General features: G+C 42.2%; 1 protein-coding gene across 3 annotated transcripts in view; it reads left to right on the top strand.

Annotated features, from left to right (window-relative positions):
• Positions 1–22,293, top strand: part of LHFPL3 (LHFPL tetraspan subfamily member 3) — a 420,106-nt gene that overhangs the window by 277,975 nt on the left and 119,838 nt on the right. For all 3 annotated transcript variants that reach the window (XM_084644487.1, XM_084644486.1, XM_084644485.1), the window contains exon 2: positions 16,708–16,944. In XM_084644487.1, the coding sequence (XP_084500613.1) occupies positions 16,708–16,944 (237 nt within the window). The remainder of the gene's footprint in view (positions 1–16,707; positions 16,945–22,293) is intronic.

Here is a 22,293-nt window from a genome sequence, read left to right as displayed (position 1 = left end):
TTAACCTTGCCTTGCAAGTTTACAATAGGTTCCTCTTTGTCTCAGTCATATCCACAGCATGGGGGCTAGTTGAGGCAGACTGAACCCCTGCAGTCTATTCATCTCACTCTTATCTTTCAGTCAGTGACACTCCCACAGTTTGCTTTTTATCCATTTCAAAGTCCTTTTATCCTGGTCACCAGAAGAGGTCAATCTGATTTATGCATCTCACTGGGCAGGTGAGAGGCAGACTTTCAGACGTGGATTCATTGTATTATCCATTCAAGCACCAGCAATTGGGGCTGTCTACAGGCATCGCCTTTGGGGTCCTGCAGAACAAAGTTAACTAAGACTGATTTAATCTTTTGTTATCTTTTAGCCAGCAAAAAAAAAAAATCACCAAACCCACTCATAAATATATAATGTTCCTAAAAATCAGTACAGATATCTCCCATGTTCTTCTCAGAGGCTTAGTGCTCTCTCAGCTGTCAATTGTCAAAGTCATTGCGAATAGAGGGTGCTCAGCATCTCACTGGTTTGGGACACTGGAAAGAAAGTGTAGTTTCAACTTCAAATGGAAAAAAGGAAAGAGAGACAGAGAGGAGGATATAATCACTATTACTGGGCCCTTTCCCCCAGGCTGTCTAACATTATACAAAACTCAGATGCTCTGTTACATGGACTGACTGTTGCTGATAGCTTTTCTGCAGCTAGGTTCAGAAAGACATCAGTTCTTGAAAGGCAGTAAGTGTCACTCCTGAATATCAACCTGAATAAAGAAGTGATGCAACTGAACAGCCTCAAGGGCCTATTGTCCATTCCTCTTCTCTTTCACTGAGCAAAACTGTTAAAAGGCCAGGAAGAGCTATAACAGAGATAAGTAAAGACCAGCAAATGACAAGCTGTGCAGCCATAAGGACATACATGTGCCTCAGGTGCATTATGAGGGATGATGCAGCAGTCAATGGCTTTATCATCCATTGCCCTACTTGTCTGTGTGAGAGTGCATAGCTTAGATTAGCAGGTATTTATCCTTCATATGTCCCAGTAAGACTATTTGTAATTATGTTTATTAAACCATATTATTTCAAGGTAAAAGAGAAGAAACAGTGTCCCCTTCTGCTTCCACTTCCTCCATTTTTCAGGTGAAGCCCTCCTCCTTCTCTGAAACATTTTGTTTTCAAGTCATTCAGTATTAAAGTGCATTTTCCCATTGTGGTGCGTTGCCTTGTGGGAGCTGTACTTCAAGAGTGTGAAGCTCTCATTCTCCCCTACAGGCAAGGCTCCCTGGCCGGACTACATTGCCCATAATGCACCCAGAGTCATGCGACTCCCAGGTTGCACCACGCAGCTTGGTCAGAGGGAAATCAGCAATTACTTTATGGAAGATGAAAAGGAGTACTTGTGGCACCTTAGAGACTAACAAATTTATTTGAGCATAAGCTTTCGTGAGCTACAGCTCACTTCATCGGATGCATTCAGTGGAAAATACTGTGGGGAGATTTATATACACAGAGTACATGAAACAATGGGTGCTACCATACACACTGTAAGGAGAGGTTTCAGAGTAGCAGCTGTGTTACTTTGTATTCGCAAAAAGAAAAGGAGTACTTGTGGCATCTTAGAAACTAACAAATTTATCTGAGCATAAGCTGTAAGGAGAGTGATCACTTAAGATGAGCTAATACCAGCAAGAGAGCGGGGTGGGGGAGGGAGGAGAAAATCTTTTGTAATGATAATCAAGGTGGGCCATTTCCAGCAGTTGACAAGAACGTCTGAGGAATGCTGGGGGGGGAATAAACATGGGGAAGTAGTTTTACTTTGTGTAATGACCCATCCACTCCCAGTCTCTATTCAAACCTACGTTAATTGTATCATGTTTGCAAATTAATTCCAATTCAGCAGTCTCTCGTTGGAGTCTGTTCTTGAAGTTTTTTTTGTTGAAGAATTGCCACTTTTAGGTCTGTAATCGAGGGTCCAGAGAGATTGAAGTGTTCTCCGACTGGTTTTTGAATGTTATAATTCTTGATGTCTGATTTGTGTCTATTTATTCTTTTACGTAGAGACTGTCCAGTTTGACCAATGTACGTGGCAAAGGGGCATTGCTGGCACATGATGGCGTATATCACATTGGTAGATGTGCAGGTGAATGAGCCTCTGATAGTGTGGCTGATGTGATTAGGCCCTATGATGGTGTCCCCTGAATACATATGTGGACACAGTTGGCAACGGGCTTTGTTGCAAGGATAGGTTCCTGGGTTAGTGGTTCTGTTGTGTGGTGTGTGGTTTCTGGTGAGTATTTGCTTCAGGTTGGGGGCTCTCTGTAAACAAGGACTGGCCTGTCTCCCAAGATCTGTGAGAGTGATGGGTCATCCTTCAGGATAGGTTGTAGATCCATGATGATGCGTTGGAGAGGTTTTAGTTGGGGGCTGAAGGTGATGGCTAGTGGCGTTCTGTTATTTTCTTTGTTGGGCCTGTACTGTAGCAGGTGACTTCTGGGTACTCTTCTGGCTCTGTCAATCTGTTTCTTCACTTCAGCAGGTGGGTATTGCAGTTGTAAGAATGTAAGAGATCTTGTAGGTGTTTGTCTCTGTCTGAGGGTTTGGAGCAAATGCAGTTGTATCGTAGAGCTTGGCTGTAGACAATGGATCGTGTGGTGTGATCTGGGTGAAAGCTGGAGGCAAGTAGGTAGGAATAGCGGTCAGTAGGTTTCCGGTATAGGGTGGTGTTTATGTGACCATCGCTTATTAGCACCGTAGTGTCCAGGAAGTGGATCTCTTGCATGGACTGGTCCAGGCTGAGGTTGATGGTGGGATGGAAATTGTTGAAATCATGGAGGAATTCCTTAAGGGCTTCTTTTCCATGGATCCAGATGATGAAGATGTGATCCATGTAGCGCAAGTAGAGTAGGGGCATTAGGGGACGAGAGCTGAGGAAGTGTTGTTCTAAGTCAGCCATAAAAATGTTGGCATATTGTGGGGCCATGCAGGTACCCATAGCAGTGCCGCTGATTTGAAGGTATACATTGTCCCCAAATGTGAAATAGTTATGGGTGAGGACAAAGTCACAAAGTTCAGCCACCGGGTTTGCCGTAACATTATCGGGGATACGGTTCCTGACCACTTGTAGTCCATCTTTGTGTGGAATGTTGGTGTAGAGGGCTTCTACATCCATAGTGGCCAGGATGGTGTTTTCAGGAAGATAACACAACAGAACCACTAACCCAGGAACCTATCCTTGCAACAAAGCCCGTTGCCAACTCTGTCCACATATCTGTTCAGGGGACACCATCATAGGGCCTAATCACATCAGCCACACTATCAGAGGCTCATTCACCTGCACATCTGTCATAAATATAAAGGGAAGGGTAAACCCCTTTGAAATCCCTCCTGGCCAGGGGAAAGCTCCTCTCACCTGTAAAGGGTTAAGAAGCTAAAGGTAACCTCGCTGGCACCTGACCAAAATGACCAATGAGGAGACAAGATACTTTCAAAAGCTGGGAGGAGGGAGAGAAACAAAGGGTCTGTGTCTGTCTGTATGCTGGTTTCTGCCAGGGATAGACCAGGAATGGAGCCTTAGAACTTTTAGTAAGTAATCTAGCTAGGTATGTGTTAGATTATGATTTCTTTAAATGGCTGAGAAAAGAATTGTGCTGAATAGAATAACTATTTCTGTCTGTGTATCTTTTTTGTAACTTAAGGTTTTGCCTAGAGGGGTTCTCTATGTTTTTGAATCTAATTACCCTGTAAGATATCTACCATCCTGATTTTACAGGGGGGATTTCTTTATTTCTATTTACTTCTATTTTTTATTAAAAGTCTTCTTGTAAAACACTGAATGCTTTTTCATTGTTCTCAGATCCAAGGGTTTGGGTCTGTGGTCACCTATGCAAATTGGTGAGGCTTTTTATCCAACATTTCCCAGGAAAGGGGGGGTGCAAGTGTTGGGAGGATTGTTCATTGTTCTTAAGATCCAAGGGTCTGGGTCTGTAGTCACCTAGGCAAATTGGTGAGGCTTTTTACCAAACCTTGTCCAGGAAGTGGGGTGCAAGGTTTTGGGAAGTATTTTGGGGGGAAGGACGCGTCCAAACAGCTCTTCCCCAGTAACCAGTATTAGTTTGGTGGTGGTAGCGGCCAGTCCAAGGATAACGGGTGTAATATTTTGTACCTTGGGGAAGTTTTGACCTAAGCTGGTAAAGATAAGCTTAGGAGGTTTTTCATGCAGGTCCCCACATCTGTACCCTAGAGTTCAGAGTGGGGGAGGAACCTTGACAACATCTACCAATGTGATATACGCCATCATGTGTCAGCAATGCCCCTCTGCCATGTACATTGGCCAAACCGGACAGTCTTTATGTAAAAGAATAAATGGACACAAATCAGACATCAAGAATAATAACATTCAAAAACTAGTCGGAGAACACTTCAATCTCTCTGGTCACTCGATTACAGACCTAAAAGTGGCAATTCTTCAACAAAAAAACTTCAAGAACAGACTCCAATGAGAGACTACTGAATTGGAATTAATTTGCAAACATGATACAATTAACTTAGGCTTGAATAGAGACTGGGAGTGGATGGGTCATTACACAAAGTAAAACTATTTCCACATGTTTATTCCCCCTACCACCCCACCCCCCATTCCTCAGACGTTCTTGTCAACTGCTGGAAATGGCCCACCTTGATTATCACTACAAAAGGTTTTCTCCCCGCCCTGGCATGGGCTCTCTTGCTGGTATTAGCTCATCTTAAGTGATCACTCTCTGTACAGCTTATGCTCAAATAAATTGGTTAGTCTCTAAGATGCCACAAGTTCTCCTTTTCTTTTTGCGAATACAGACTAACACGGCTGCTACTCTGAAACCTTTCCTTACAGTGTGTATGGTAACACCCACTGTTTCATGTACTCTGTGTATATAAATCTCCCCACAGTATTTTCCACTGAATGCATCCGATGAAGTGAGCTGTAGCTCACGAAAGCTCATGCTCAAATAAATTGGTTAGTCTCTAAGGTGCCACAAGTACTCCTTTTCTTTTTGCGAATGCAGATTAACACGGCTGCTACTCTGAAACCTGTCTTTCTGGAAGATGTAGTCCTCCAGGGAACCCAGAGGGGAGAGAGGGGCTGGAACTACAATTCCCATAATTCTCAATGTGCCATGCTATAGAAATGCCATTTAATGTTTGTTTAACTGATTTGAAACAAACATTTCAGGTCATTTAAAAAAATGAAATATTCCAGTTTGAACTAGTTGCACTGATCCCCCAAAAAATTCATTTTGATTTGCCTGACAGAAAATTGAAATTTTTGTGGCAAAATCAAAGTTTTCCCAGGGAAATTCAGGAATTACATTTTTCATCAAAAATCATTCTGACATAAAATTACTGACCAGCTTGACTAATGGTGGAGAGAGTAGTAGTTACCATGGCCCCATCTCTAAGTCTATTGTGGAAGAAGACTTCCAGTAGCTCTCTATTTTCCCCATGTTTCCACCCTCCACCAAACTACCTCTTGAATCCCACCATCCATTTCCATAAGACAGATTTCTGCTGCTAGCCAGCTACCAAAAGCAAAACCGAACACCTATCTGCCAGATATCTAGCTGTATGTGTGTCACTGCTCCTCCATTTGCAATGCAATATGGCAAGTCCATCAGTCCGCATCACAATAGATTGTGAGTCTATTAAACAAGGAGGAATGTCACAGCACCAGTAAGAAACTTTCTTTTCCTCTTTCTGCTTACCCTTCTATCTCTTTTCCTCTTGCGACTGGTTTTTATTATTTATATTTGCTTCTTGGCATGGCAATGCTGAATAACACTTGGTTGAACTGTTGGTGATATTCTGAGATAATTAGCTTAGGTATTGAACACATTGACCATTTCCATTTCATGTCTCAGATGATCAGTTACCCCTTTTTCCGTAAGGCAGTTATTATTTTGATTGTCATATACCTTTAAGTCATGCTGTCAGGGAAATTGTGAATGCAGCTAATGTCTCTCTCTCTTACCAGGTGTTTCACTGTATTGACAATCTGCATGGGACGTTTCTTTAGTGGGCTGGTACTGGCAGCCTAGTGCCACTGCATGCCTTCCCTGTGTTGTCCCCAAGGGTAGGGAAACCCCTGGGGTCTCAGGGTTTAATTCCCAGCCACAGTTCAGTGGCAGCCCGGGAAAGCACTATCAGCTGGCAGCTGCGACTGTGCTCCCAGCTGGGGTTGACAGACAAGCGCTAGCTCAAGCAAAGCGAGTGCACTAAAAAGAGCAGAGTAGCTGAGGATAGCACAGGTGGGAAGTTCAAGCTAGCTGCCTGAGTAAAAACCCGCCCAGAGCTCCTACGTATTTACTCGTCTATAGCCTGAGCTACTGCCCGTGCTACATCGCTCTGTTTTAGCATGCTAGCTTGAACCGCACTCTCCCAGCTGCAATGTAGACATATCTGGAGGGGGAGGGGGCCTGGTTGCTGACCACAAGACAAGGCAAGGAGCTGCCTTGTGTGGCCTGTAGGGTTTTTTTGTGTATGTATTTATTTTAGTTTACTGCTTGTAAAACAGTGTAGCAAGAATGCAGCTTAAGGCTTTTGCCAAATTGGAATAAATTTGGATTAAATATGAGCCCCTGTGATAAAATGGTTTTGGCACTCAAACCTGACCTTTCCTCTCTTCCCTGTCCTGCCCCAGGACTGCAACAGCTTCCCTTTCACTGGTTTGTCAGTGCTGCTGGCATCCATTTCTTCAGTGACTGTAAGCTTGAATAATTGATAGAGGTAACTAAATGCAGGTTTCTATTCTTAATAAAGTTCATCTTGAGCACATCAACACCAGAAGGCACCATTATCCTGCTTTCTGTGCAACAGTGTGTGGGCTTTCTAAAGACTGAATTTAGACTCTCTTTATTTTCAGTATGTAAGCAGCTGCTGGATGTAAAGCTGTCAGACTCCTGAAGGTCTGAATGACTGAAATAGTGACACGTACTATAGAATCTGTTAGAGACTTGATTATATCAGTTCCTTTTGTGTGTATGGTTCCCCCCCCCTCCCCATCTTGTTTTTGAATTAAAATATCTATAAAACTTATACTTGTTTACATTGAAAATGATGGTCATTGCCTTCCTTGCTTGTCCTACTCACCAATGTGTTTAACTTTGCTTGTGGTGTTGGTTATGTGGAGGCAGACTGATTTTCAAAGTGTAAAGACAGTCTACAGTACCTGCTGGGGGTTCGAGGATGTGGGATTTGGGCTAAACTAGGGTTGGCTCAAGGGGGGCTGGGAGTGGAAAGAATATAGGTATCTGCCCTTCACTCTGTGCTCCGCCATGCCCCATCTGTCAGAATGAAGAAGTAGGACACCTTTCTGTAAAGGGCAAAGTAGAAAAACGCAGTATTTATCCCTGTTTACTGATGTCCCCCCATCTCCACCCCTTTGGCCATATTTTCTAATCTCTTTTGGCATGGCCATTTCCTTTACTATTTTTAACTTCGTCAGCTCAAAGCCCTACCTTATTTTTTCTCTTTGTTCCTCTCCCTAGTCTATCTAATTACTCTTCCTGGGTCTTCTATGCATTGGTCTCCTCTCCATTCCCTTTCCTTGCTCTGTCTTCTACGTCCTCCTCCTGTTCTTCCACACTACCCGCCTCTTTCATTCCATAGCCACTTTCTTCCTCAGATCACACTCTTCTCCTTCCCCTCCTTTTTTCTTTTTCCCCATTCTCTTTCTCTCCCCCCTTTATTTGTTATCACTGTTGTAGGCACCCTTTACTAGCTGGGTCTCTGAACTTAATTGAGAGTGTTCCGGCTGGGGAGATCCTGTGTCCTGCAATCCAGCCTTAGAGACCACAATTTTCATGATGCCTTGGGGAAAGAGTGAGAGACTTCCTCTTCCAGAGAGAGCAGGCGGTGGACTTCATTTTTGGGAGAGGAGCAAGATTGCTGGTGAGGAGCTCTCTCCATACCAGGAGCTGCTGCTAACTGCTGCTAGGAAACCAGAAGCTGTTGCTGAAAGGTGGGGCTTTGATCAAGCAGGGAGCCTCAGAGGCAGTTAGTGGCTGTTGGAGCCGTGGGAGAGACAGACTATAGCTGTGCCTAGAGCTGACTGAGGTGGGCCTGCAGTGAAGGAACTGTGAGTGATCCGATGAAGTGAGCTGTAGCTCACGAAAGCTCATGCTCAAATAAATTGGTTAGTCTCTAAGGTGCCACAAGTACTCCTTTTCTTTTTGCGAATACAGACTAACACGGCTGTTACTCTGAAACCTGTGAGTAACAGTAACTCCCACTGTTGTTTGGGAAAGTACTTGCAAGGGAAGAGGCCAGGGTGAATTTGATCATGATTTAAATCACTAGTCAGGAAGACCCAATTTAATCATTGTTTTCTACATAAAGTGCATTCTTGTTGGTTGTTATAACCTTAATACATATTCTTCACAACTCAGAGATAGATGTAGGTTTCATTTTTAGAAGGTACACCCTATACATTTTTAAACAGTGATTTATTTTGAAAACTTTTCAGATTAGTTTTACAGCTATATCAGAAAATGAATGATTGTTTGGTTATTTCATTTACCAAAGGTAATTGAAGCAGATATTTATGAAGTCCATTGGGAGGTGAGCTATCTCCAATTCAACAGGTTAATCATTAATATTTGGAGGATTGCTATATTAGGAGGAGAACATCACCAGACAGGCATTTAAATTGTTTTATTTAACTAAAACAACATTATTAAGTATTCTGAATTTTTTTCTTCAACAACAAACATATAATATTTTAACAAAACAAGCATATGTCCCTCACTTCTCACATTATCTCCAGACTTCTTCTCCTTGTCCAGTTCTATTCCATCCCCAGCAATCTTCTATTCATAGAATATCAGGGTTGGAAGGGACCTCAGGAGGTCACCTAGTCCAACCCCCTGCTCAAAGCAGGACCAATCCCCAACTAAATCATTCATTGAACTTTTTGAAACTTTGCACTTTTAGAGAGAGGTAAGGGATTGACTTTGTGTACACAAATTTGCAGAGGGACAATACAGTTGAGGTCTGTTATTTCTCACCTCTATATATTATTTATGTATTTAAAACCATTTTTGCGGTTAACAAGCATGTTATCTCTGGAGACACAAATCCACAATTTGAGAACTGCAAAACTAAGCATCTCTGATGGTGTCTTCTAGACCAGATGTGGGCAAACTGTGGCCCACAGGACTGTCCTGACCAGCCCCTGAGCTCCCAGCCAGGGGGGCTACCCTGACCCCTTCCCTGCTGTGACCCCTTCCCTGCTGTCTTCCTCCCCTGCAGCCACGCCGCCGCCCAGGCAGCGCTCTGAGCGGCGGGGCTGTGCATTCCAGCCGGGCGGCACGGCAGCCAGACATGCTGCTTTGAGCGGCATGGTAAAGGAGGTGGGGGAGTTGCATAAGGGGTGAGGGAATCCGGGGGGCAGTCAGGGGACAGGGAGCAAGGGGTGGTTGGAGGGGGCTGAGGTTCTGGGGGGGTGGTCAGGGGATAGGGAACAGGGGGGGATTGGATAGGCATGGGAGTCCCGGGGGGCAGTCAGGGGACAGGGAGCAGGGGGCAGTTGGATCGGTGTGGGAGTCCCAGGGGGCCTATCAGGGGGTGGGGGTGTGGATAGGGGTTGGGGCAGTCAAGGGACAGGGAGCAAGGGGGTTTGGATAGGGGGTGGGGTCCTGGGGGAGTGGTTAAGGTCAGGGGGTCTTGGGAGGGGGCTGTCAGGGGACAAGGAGCGGGGGAGGGTTGGATGGGTCGGTGGTTCTGAGGGGGGCAGTCAGGGGGCGGGAAGTGGGAGGGGTCAAATAGGGGCAGGGGCCAGACTGTTTGGGGAGGCACAGCCTTCCCTACCCCACCCTCCATACAGTTTTGCAACCCCAATGTGGCCCTCAGGCCAAAAAGTTTGCCCACCCCTGTTCTAGACTGAGCATTGAGTCCCATTGGGTAGATAGAAAGATTAACTTAAATAATCTATACAGAAGCCCCTGGAGCCCCATACAATTGGGTCACTAATCCATGAACTATTGGAACTCATTTAACAAAACTTTTCTCAAACATTACATGAATATATTGTCTCATACTATAGAATTAGAATTAATGAGATCTCTTTGAGCTATAATGTATCTTAATTAAAACTATCTTTAGATAGGTTTGTTCCTCAAAAAGCATTTTATCAAAAAAATCCGATTTAAATCAAAAACATCCAATTTTTTTTTTAAATCATTGATTTGTATCCACCCTGAAAGGGGCACAGCAGAGAGTCTGAGGAGAGAAAGAGTGATCTTCCCATCGAACCAGGACCCACACCTGCTGACCTTTGGTGCGGGCCAACTCCAATTTTCAGAGGGGTTGTGCAGCTTGTGGCCTTGGCTGGACTGATAGAACCAACAGAGTGCTGTCTCCAGCTTCAGATCTTCAAGCGCGCCCACACAAGTGTCTAGGACTCTGAAATCCAGAGTGTACGCTCCAGGGTGGGGTAAATGGTGGCAGTGTAAATGCCAGTTAAATACATTTCATTTATTACTGTATACTATATTTGTTAATTGATTGTATTCAACTGCCCCTTGTGGGTTTAAATTAGTAGTGACATTTAATCTTAGTCTGTTATACCCTGTTTAAATTGTTAAGTAAAGGCGTGTTAACTCTAATTTAAGTATATTGGATGTATATTATTTATAATTGGCATTTCTGAGTTAGACCCATGCCATAGTTTATTATTATTTATTATTAGAATAGGTTTTTCTTGGAGGTTCCCAAGGCACACCATTGAGTGTGTACTGGGGCCAGCCAGGTGACGGCACCGCCAATTTAAAATTCCTTTAGGAGTAAAGGGACTGCAGCAGAGGGGTGGATAGAGGATTCCCAAGTATCCAACATCACCACTGAGATACTCAGGATCTCCTTTAATGTCAACAACATCAGGCACCCAGGCGAGTGTTGCCGGCTCCTGAGTAACCCAGGGAGGAAAGGGAGGGGTTACACTGTTGTTATTTATATTGTGGTAGGAGCTTCTGTGACATCCGCTCCTGCACTTCACACATGCACACCCCTGCCTCTCCACTTGCCAGTGCCTGCTCCCTATTCTCATTACAATGTCTGTTTTCCTCATGTTTATTCCCCCTCCTCAGTCGGGTGTCAGCTCATTGGACTCATCCCCATTGTCTCCCTGCAAAGGCTCTAATGCAGTAGTTCTCAACCTATTTACCATTGTGGGTAGCTCTCTCTGTATAACGTGGGCTGCATCCACACAATATGTATACTACCTGTATGGCAATGAGGATGTCACATGAGCCACAGCTGTGTGCTGATTGGGCTGCAAGCGGCCCCCAGGCCACAGGTTGAGAACTACTGCTCTAATGAGCCTCTCCACCACTAACCCTGTGAATCTACATATTTCCTTCCAGTCCGCTCAGCACGGTGGGACTGGCAAGGGGAAGAGAAGCACAGCAGCTGTTCATGGCTGAGTAAGTTGCGGCCTGCGTGCTGATATGCAGAGGCACCATAGAAGACTCATCCGGAGTGGACACCCCCACATGACAGGCACCAGACCTTGTGCTGTGATTGGGTTTATAATCCTGCAAATGCTGAACTTCCAGACTCTGCCACCAACTAGCTTGCACAGTTGCTGGCTCTCTCAACCTGTACATTACCTCCTGCCCCCTCCATTCTGTCTGTCTAACGAGCTATTTATAACACGCTCATCACTGTGCTGTCTGAGAGCCCTGCAGAAAATGCAAACCAAGTGGTCCAAATCTGACCACAATTTGACGTGTCTTTTGTTTTCACCCTCCTCTCTTGTGCATATATATGAAGATCATCTCTCTCCTTTCCTTTCCTCTAGCATCATCTAATACCCTAACAATTTGGGTTTTTTTAAAAAGAACATTTTCTCTTTCTCTCTTCTTCCTCCTTTCCTTTCTTCCCCAGGACCCTCCTCCCACCAAGAGGTTGGTGATTATTGTACAAGGGCCACAGATTTTGATGTTACTATCTTCTTGAACCCGGGCATTGGGCTGTCTTCCATCCATGTTTCCCATTGAGCTGATGGCTCCTTCAACCCAGACCTCACCTGAATGCTTAGTGTAGCAATACACTGGATGAAATCCTGGCCCCATTGAAGTCAATGGGAAAACTCTCTTTTACTTCAATAGAGCGAGGAGTTTACCCACTATCTTTGTAAACCACCTGTAAAGGACAGGTCCTAAAAACCAAGAATCTCTCTGGATTTTAGGGACATGAAGTCTTCTGTGTGTGTATAGTAGTGGACGACGCTGTGTCACCTTTTCCCCTTACTCCATTCTTTCTCTCTCCTACCAAGCAGCATGCCTCCATTGCGTCTCATGTGCAAGTAAATTGTTCATGCGGCCAGGAAAAGATGGAAGAGCCCAGCTTGTTGAATGTGTTGAGAAAATGAGAATTGGTCAATAGCAGTTATTTCTATAGCAATTACCTTTTTTATAAATAGAAACAAACTCATTGGTGCACAGTTTTAATGGTGAGAGTAGTTAACCATTGGAACAAATACCAAGGGTTGTGGTGGATTCACCATCACTGGAAATTTTAAAATCAAGATTGGGTGTTTATAAAAACGACCAATCAGGAACTACTTTGGGGAATTCCTATGACCCCAGGAGGTCAGAGAAGATGATAACAATGGTCCCTCTAGCATTATAATCTATGGTATTTTCCATGAAAATATGCCATCTGTAGTTGAGGAAAGTATCTGACCATAAACTTTAGTTACTCACTATTTCAACCTGAGCATGTACAGTACTACAGGGGAGTCAGATAATATTTGATTGATCTGAGTGGCAAGTCAGTCAATGCCATAAATAACTCAATCTGTTTTTCCAGTCTCTGAAAGTGTCATTTCTGTACCATTCCTAGTGTCTTCCATTTCCAGGAACTGAAATTTTAGACTGCCACCAATTTCAGTGATTTGTCTTGTCACTCACAGCCCTGAAGAAACTGACAACTCATAGCAGACATTTGAGAAAAAGCTATTAAGAAAATGTTTATCTGGCATGTTTGAGTTATATTTATTAATTAATTATTACAGATCTTGAAAGATTTACCAAATGCCTACTAGTGTTAGCCAGAGGGATAAACCTATTAGCCTAAGTCTGATGTGAAAGATGTGGGAAGATCTACATGTGAAGTTCAGGGGCAACAACTCCATTGCCTTGACTGTTGCTCCTAAGCAAAAACAGAGTAAAACAGACATGATTCTTATCAGTTTCACTGCTCCCTGCAAAGAGTTCTAAGTAGTAGCAGTGAGATTATTCAGCACCTTGTCAATTTCACTCTGCTGAGGATTGGGGAAGCTATAATGAGCAGCAGAGACACTGGAATAAACTATCTGCAGACTCGGGAAGACTGCTAATAGGCTACCTTCATTTTGCATTTGGAATTAGGCTAACATAAATCTAACTTCTTTTTGGTGTTGTGGTTGTTAATGAAGCCTAAGTTTTGTAGAAATTGATGGTTCATTCAATAGAGACAGCTTCAGTCACTGAAAGCTTCTGGGATTTTAAAAATATCCGCTGTTTCTACTCAATCAAGTGGAGTTATTGTTTACATATTTTAGTTGCAAACAACGGACCATATCCTTCAGGCTTTACTACATACCTTTTTCAGGCTATGCTCCTATTGAAATCAATGGAAGTTGATACTCAATAAGATCTGCAGGATCAGGCTCTGCATCTGTATTACCAAGAAATTTCTCTGCAGTTCAACTGTAATTGCAAGATAATTTATCTTTTTTTAAAATGGTTTCTATTTTTAAAAGATATCTATGAATCCAAAAGCTGCTTCCTTACAGAGAATATTTCCTAATCCTCTTTAGAAGGATTAAAATGTAAAACATTCTAGCAATACAAAAGAGAATCTGTAGGTGGATTTTATACCTGTCTTTTCTCTCTTTAAAGATTTTATATTCTTGCAGCTGATAAATGAAAAGTTACCGGAGTTATAGTATCAAACATGCCTATATCTTTTTAGGAATTAATTGCAAAAAGCTTTCCTAAGTTATTTTGTTTATGTTAACCTCTAAAGTTGTGACATGATTCCTGCATCTGAAGATGCAGTCAAAGGCAGTCAAAAGGCATTTTAATTTGCTCAACCAGCATACACTCAGCAAATCACTGTAGGTTTAATTGTCCTAGAAAGTATTACTGGAAGATATATTTTCATACAAATGAGCTCTTTAGTAAGAATTTGTAAAATGCATTAGCTACAAAAAGGTTTTATTAATTAAAACAAACATATCTTGAAAACATTCTTTTTCCAGCTTCCTTCAATAACTTACTTTTGTGATGATCCTAAGAAAAACGCCATTCCTAGTTGATGTTTGCACTATCTCTTTCATACTATCTCATCATAGCAATTGAGGGAATCTTAATACCCATTTCTAGTTATATTCCAAGACCAGAGTGCCACTGAGCAAGTACTATTTTCTGCTTTTGGGTGGGGGTAATTTTGTTTTTTTGCAAAAGAAGTTGGTTTTGTTTGGGGGTGGGGAAAGGGGAGGTGTGTAAACTGATAGGCTTAACTTTGTCTTGAAATAGAAAGAACTTGTACCACTTCCTAAAAGTTCACTGTAGCACCAGCAGCTGTAGAGTAGATAGAGGTCAGCAGCTGTAGAGAAGTTACATTCTGCTCCTAATTGCACAAGTTATAACATATGTACGTCACTGTAACTAGATCAGAATTTGTCCAGCAACCTTTTAGAGGGCCTGAAGTTACTGATACATACATTTTTCATGAATCCAGCTAGTTCCTTTGAATTATCCATTGATGCAGGTGGCTTCTCGCAGAATATTATATACTGTGCATTAAGACTCACAAAAGAATTCAGTGTCCATATTTGAAACATGCATTCAACTTCAGTGACATTACAGAGGCCACTGAAAGTTTGGATATACTTTTAGAAGAATAGTGTGCCCCACTGTACCAAACAGCCAGATTGAACAGGCAGAGGTTTGCGCTGGAGATAAGGCATGTCTTCAAGCTAGAAAAGCCAGAACAGAGACACTAAAATGGATAATTTAAAGCACAAGGATTTGCTGATTTTCATTTAGACAGTATATACTAATAAATTAACTAATTTAACACAATTTTTATCTTTAGATTCTTCTTCCTTTTGTATTGCTTTTTTAAAAAATGTAAATGATATTAATTACATTCACTTAGTCATGATGGGCCTGACTCCACAACCTTTACACTGAGTACTACTGACACAGACCGACCTGTTAGCTGCAGTGAAGTTATCTGTGTGAGCAAGAGTTCCAGCATTGGACCTTATAGGCATAAAATTCAAGCATGTTGCCTTCATATGAAATGTGTCTTCAATACCTAATTGTGCAGTTCCCTAAGCCAAATATCCCCTCCCCCTTCCAAGGTGAATGTAAATGCAGAATGATTAAAAATTGCTTGTCCTTTCTGCATAGATGGTGGGTCTGATTTTTCACTGCATTACATCAATGTAATGCCTTTGTGACTACCGGTGTAACATAGTGGAAACTCAGGTTTGGTGCAGTTATTTCTGTTTAGCACTCCAGTCAAATAGTTTATCTTTTAATTTCCCATGAAATGTCAAGTACATATTTTCCCAATCAATAATTCAGATTTAGTGAAGTAATAACTCAGTGGAGGGACTCCACTTATGCTTATATTAGTAAGGTTTGGGAATTTGTCTTTATGCTGTTTTCTCATCCTAGTAAGTGAGGGAAGCCAGACAACCACTACACTTGTGAATGCACTCACACAGCAACAGTATAAAAGACAAAAACACCACTTCACCTATGGGTGGACACTCTTCAAAAAGTGATCACTCTATAGCTCACTGATCAATCCTCATCCTCAAAGGAAACCTGCACAACGCTTTCAAAAGACAAGCCTGGGAGCTTAAATTTATAACTCTGCTCGACACTAAAATTATGGACTGTACAGAGACGCTGGATTTATGGCTTATTACAACAATCAGTACCTCCCTAGCCCTCTCTTTTTGTCATAATGGGCCACTCTATCTTGAATGATCCCTTATGATATGTGCTAACTACTTATGCTGAACAGTCAGTTCCCCCTTGCATTTTGCTGTGATGGGGAGAGTACCTTTTCCAGACCTGAAGAAGAGCTCTGCATGGCTCAAAAGCTTGTCTCTCGCACCAACAGAAGCTGGTCCAATAAAAGATATCACCTCACTCACCTTGTCTCTCTAATATCCTGGGACCAACAGGGCTACAACTACACTGCATATGGCTGAGATTCATATAATTTATGGATTTTTTTCCTCTGTTTTTTCCATTTATTTACTTTGGAGCATTTGGCAGCACTTTATGCGTATTCAGTTTCACCGTTTTCCCTGTGTAATCAGCTAGTTAATCAGTTTTGTACTTTTTTGTGTGTGAGTCTTTCATGCAACAACAAAGAAGAGAAAAACATTCTGAGTAATAGGAAAATGAAACCACAAAAATTGGCTGGGGGTTTCAGGGACAGGACTTTAATTTGTTTCTTTCGTTTAGCAGGTTTCAAGTTGGTGGTGTGTCAAACTTTCTTACATTTAATATTTAACTAGATTTCATAATTGTGTGACATATTTGTTTTTTATGTAACCTATTTTTGAAGTTCTGGATAAAAAGGTTATGTTTTAATAATAAAGTATGTAGATATGCAAAAAATGAAAGTTTGGACACATGATCCCATTATTCTCCCTTTGTTTTTGTTTTTTTCCAAGCTGCCTGTCTCGTCCTGGGCTGTATGATTTTTCCTGATGGCTGGGATTCAGATGAGGTAAAACGGATGTGTGGTGAAAAGACAGACAAGTACACACTTGGGGCTTGTTCAGTTCGCTGGGCATATATCCTGGCTATTATTGGAATCTTGGATGCCCTGATCCTCTCGTTTCTGGCATTTGTGCTTGGCAACAGACAAGACAGCTTGCTAGCAGAGGAACTCAAGTTGGAAAACAAAGGTAGGATTGCCTATACTCTGTGCTGCCTCAAGGGCAAATACTTAAAAAAACAATTATCTCTCTTTTTAGCAAAAAAAATCACACTTTCTTATGTTGTAATTTGCTGGGGGATTTTAATAATTTTTTTAGTTCCCAAATCAAAGAACTCCTTAAGTTACAATAATTTCTGCTCTGTTATAGAACTTACTGATTTGTGCTTAACATTCTGGAAGGAGCAGGCCAAATCCAAACTATCAGATGCTTTTGAACAGACTTCGAAATCTTTTTATTTACTTATTATCATTATTGTTGTTTTGTTTTATTATTTTTTATTATCATCATTGTTATTATTTTCTCTGAAGTCTGGACCTTGACTATACATTGACCAAGAAATTTGGACCTTGACAAAAAATAATTGACTACCCCTGAGATAGTCTTCGTAATGCGGTGCCATGGTCTAGTGGATTGACAACAGAGCTCCAAAGTCACAAAACAAAAGTTCTAACCCCTGTTCTGATTTAACTCACTGTGTTGCCTTGAGTTGGTTTCTTAGCCACCTCACATAGATATGGGGTAGGTTAATAATTGAATGTTTATACAGTGATTTGAGAATGTGGCATTCACCACCCATCAGAAGCCAATAGAAGCTTAAAGCTGTTTGTTTGGCAGCGTACATTGTGTATAGCAGTTCATGTCAGTCCAGTTCCTAGTGCACAGCTGTCCACATCTCTGAAAGCACCTATCTAATTGGTGCTAACTGGCACAGTTGGGATCAGTCAGCACACGAAAGCCAAAGGCTGATTTGACTTGAAGACTGAACTAACCCACACAACTCTAGGACTCACTAGTGCCCTATTAATGTTAAGGTGTCTAGGAAGGCTTGTATTATCATTGCCTTTAATCTGCATGTTCTGTGGATAAACTGAGGGCTTCATTTTCCAGGTCTGTCAGTGTGGCATCTTTCTACAAGAATGACATTCACTTAACATTTTAAAAGGAAAATTCATCTCTTTGTCTTCTAAGTATGGCAAAAGCACATTTAGAATTTTTCTCAGGAGACCCAGTATACAATTGAAACTAGAAGTGTTTCACACAGGGTCAGAATTTTGGCTTGCTTATCTGAATTCCACCTACCAGAATTTCAGATATACATTTTTTTAACTGAACGTCTTTAATAAACATACTAATTCAAGGTATACAGCTAGATGATAAAACACTTTCACCCTTAAATTTGTGAATGTTTGTGTGTATCTTAATTTGTTTCCCAAAATTTGCCTTTGCTCCAATAGAATTATATGATTATACCACTTTTATACCAACTGATCCTGGGGGCATACATTACAAAAGACTTGGGTCTGCTCTAAACAATGCCAGCTGCAATGGCCCCTTAAGAGCTCTTCAAAAATTACTGGAGTGGAAGGCATCCTGGCCACTCTCTTAGCATGACCTGTACACGAGGGAGGCCAGATAGCATGGCATGCAGCTGATTATGCTGGCTCTGCATCAGCCAGAGATTCCCCTGTGAAAAAGGAATGCCCAGCTGTCCACTTATGTCATCCTCTACCACAACAGGGCCAGGCTATGGACCAAAAATCTGTCTCCACATTTTCTGATATTGTTATGGAGTAACTAGGCATGAAAGAATGCAATAACGTATAAGCATAGAAACATTATTACCTGATACAGAAAAATCACAGTTCACAGGGTCATTATTAGAGATTATTAATGGTTATAATTGTAAAATTAATCTTGGGCCCAATCCTGCAGTCCTAATTCAAGCAAAACTCCCACTGACTTTAATGACAGTTTGTTTGAGTAAGCCCTTTGTACCAGAATTATTTCTGGAAATTGGAACAAGGAAGTGTATACAAAACAAGGTGATAAAGTAAAGTAACAAAATCACAGAAAAGAACAGTCTGTACTCCTCTGTTGTTTTTGACATTCAGAATAGCTAAATGTTAATAGGTTAATGAATGCTCAAAAATAAGAAATGTCTTAAAATTCTGAACTGGAGAGGACTGAGACAAGTGTTCCATATGCAAGACAGCTGTATTTTTTTCACCATTTCTTACTCCTCTCTAGTTTACTCAGGTTTGAGAATAAATGTAACACACTGGTCAACATGTGTTCTAGGTTTGATTACTATAACACAGTCTGAAATGTAGTTTTCAATGTATAGTCTATATGCAGTTTTTCTGATACATAAATTCTGTGTTACAATCTGTATATTTTTCCACACAAAATCAACTATAACCTGAAGGAGGGAGGCATCTCTAAAAAAGACTTTCACATGATACTTATGCACAGCTATTCTGTTCTCTCTTTTCATTAATGGCATATTTTGCTTTTTGTTACAGGAACCAACAATAGTGGCTTAAAGCACTGTATGTTATCAAAATTAATGGCAATGAGAGTGATAGCACACGGGATAGGAATTAATCTTGGTTTTAGGCTTCATCAACACCATTTAAAATGAGCCAGCAATATCAGGCATTTACCTTGATGTGTTATAGAATAGCATAATTTAACATGTTGAACTGTATTAATTTTAATTATGTAAAATTCAGGCTCTAGCCAAAGCATGAAGTGATCACAAGAGATGTATTTTCAATTTCTTTTGGAAAAAGACTGTTATGGCAGAATGTTCTAGTTTCATGCATTTTATGAGGCATCAATGTATAAGCGTTCAGGTTGAAACTCTCCTCTCCACAGGAAGAGTTAAAGTTACCCCATGCAGTAAACTCCACACAGAGAGACGTCAGTGGGATTGTGTGGGTTAAAGCACTCTCCTTTGACCGGTTGGGCTGTCAGACCAACTTTTCTAAGGTTCCTTGGAAGGGCAGAACAGCTACAAGAAAGGAGGGTTAACACTCAGGCTCACCTTTTGAGACCAGATGGTCCCAGGTGAGCAGTTTGAACTAGGGGTTTCCCAGCCTAAAAAGCCCCAGGGCTGACACAGGGAAAGGGAATAGTGTGCTAGGCAGGAGAGCCAAAGACAGAGACAAGAGCGAGTTGCTCCCTGGTGACGGAGCAGTGGTGTCTTAGCTGAAGTTTCTGTAAGAATGAATTAATTTCCCATGTGTAGTTTTCACCGTCTCTGTTGCAGGTGAATGGGACTTGTGTACATTTGGTAAATAAATAAAACAGAGTTTAAAATCCCAAAATCTGCTATTGCTTAGAAAGGGGCAACAGTGCACTTGCTAGAGATCCTGTATGACTAAGTGCTCTTCAGCTGTCATGTCATGCCTAAGAAAGATAGCTTGCTCATGTACACATATGGCTTATAATAAATGTGCATCAAATACTACAAAATCCCTCACATGTTTCCATCAGGCAGATACAGAAACACACAAGTCTGTGTTTTCAAACTTAGGTGCCTAAATATGGATTTGGATGCCCAATTTTAGGCATCCAAGTTCGAAAATTATGGCCACAATGTATACAAAAATTCAAATAGTCATCATCCAACTGAAGCAGGCATGCTGGGCTCCCTTATCCTCCAGCTATTCACAATAAGCTCCGCTGTTCCCCCTTCATTCTACAGAATCAAATCCCCTGAGGTCTCCTGAGATATAAAAATCTAATATATGAAAAATCTTATTTTAAAAGTTGGCACTTAATTTTCTGTAAAATAGCTCCTAAAATTTAACTATTTTTATTCTAGTCTCTTTCTTTGATTGACATTTTCCTTTCCTTGCCATGGCTGCCCACCTCTCTTCCATCCTTCATTTGTACAAGCTTAGGAGTGATCCACATGTTTCCTCTGGCTCAGGGGTGAGCAAACTTTTTGGCCCGAGGGCCCACATCAGGGTTGCAAAACGGTATGGAGGGCCGGGTAGGGAAGGCTGTGCCTCTGCAAACAGCCTGGCCCCCACCCCTATCCGCCCCCTCCCACTTCCCGCCCCCTGACTGCCCCCCTCAGAAGCCCCGACCCATCCAACCCCCCTCCCACTCCTTGTCCCCTGACCACCCCCTCCTGGGACCCCCCGCCCCGACCGTCCCACTGGGATTCCACCCCCTATCCAACCCTCCCTGTCCCCTGGCTGTCCCGACCCCTATCCATACCCCCGCTCTCTGACAGGCCCCCCACCCCACTCTTTGTCCCCTGACCGCCCCCTCCCGGGACCTCTGCCCCTAAATGACCCCGGGACCCTACCCCTTATCCAACCCCCCCCCCCCCCGCTCCCTATCCCACCCCTCTCAGGACCCCCCAGGCCTCACCCCCATCCACTCTTATTGGAAAGCCTGGGAGGTAAGCGGGCGCAAGCCGCGCTGCCTGAGTGGCTGTGAGGGAGGGGGGACAGCGGGGGAGGGGTCGGGGGCTAGTCTCCCTGGCCGGGAGCTCAGGGGCCGGGCAGGATGGTTCCGTGAGCCGTAGTTTACCCACCTCTGCTCTAGCTCCATGCTCAGGGTGTTTTTTACTGCTTGTAACACAAAACCAGCTTGACCAGTTGTATTCCTACTTTACAAGGAAGAGGAAAACTACCTGGGTGCTATTCTTCAGTGAATCCATTGCTGCAGTCAAACACCACATTTACCAGATAAACCATGCAGACCTGCAGAGCTGGGACTAAGAGCCTAAGACAAATGTTTATTCTTAAGTGCCTAAAAGGAAGAGTCAAATAACTACTCCACTTTCCATAGCTGCTGAATAAAGATTGAATCACTCATTTCAGTGCAAAAAGAATGCATCCGATGAAGTGAGCTGTAGCTCACGAAAGCTTATGCTCAAATAAATTGGTTAGTCTCTAAGGTGCCACAAGTACTCCTTTTCTTTTTGCGAATACAGACTAACACGGCTGTTACTCTGAAACCTGTCATTTCAGTGCCTAATTTTAGATGTGGAAACTTGAAAATCCTTGCCCTAGTTGATAGTTCCCAACACAATTCTCTGCCATTTGAACTAAGGCAAAAAACTCTGTTAAAGTGGTAAAGGACTCAGATGTTCTCTTTCAGCTGCAACCAGCTACAAAAAAGTCACGCTGCTCATACATATAATATAATCATTACAATTAGATGCAATTGCCAATTACTTTGTTTAATTACAATCCGCTTTCTTCAAATACAGCCTACAACATAGGGCCTACACAATGAATTTACAAGGCTTTTTAAACATAAAGGAAGTTTGAAGGGTTAGTACCAAGACATTTTTGATCCAGAGGTTCACAAGGAAATGTTAAATGCAAATCCAAAAAAATGTAATGATCTATAATTAAAAGGCAGTTTAACTGACTCTCTTAAAATTATATCTGAAAAAATCTCCACCTCCAGCACCTGGCTATTTTCAGGTTACACCAACTTTGCCAGCCAGAAGTATATGGGAGATAAAAATTATGATTGCAACCTTAGCTGTGGTGAGAACATCACCTC

The sequence above is a fragment of the Lepidochelys olivacea genome (assembly GCF_965140295.1).
Source record: "Lepidochelys olivacea isolate rLepOli2 genome assembly, chromosome: 1".
NCBI classification, from domain to species: domain Eukaryota; kingdom Metazoa; phylum Chordata; order Testudines; family Cheloniidae; genus Lepidochelys; species Lepidochelys olivacea.
The sequence above is the reverse complement of the archived record's forward strand: the minus strand, read 5'-3'. Positions and strand labels throughout refer to the sequence as shown.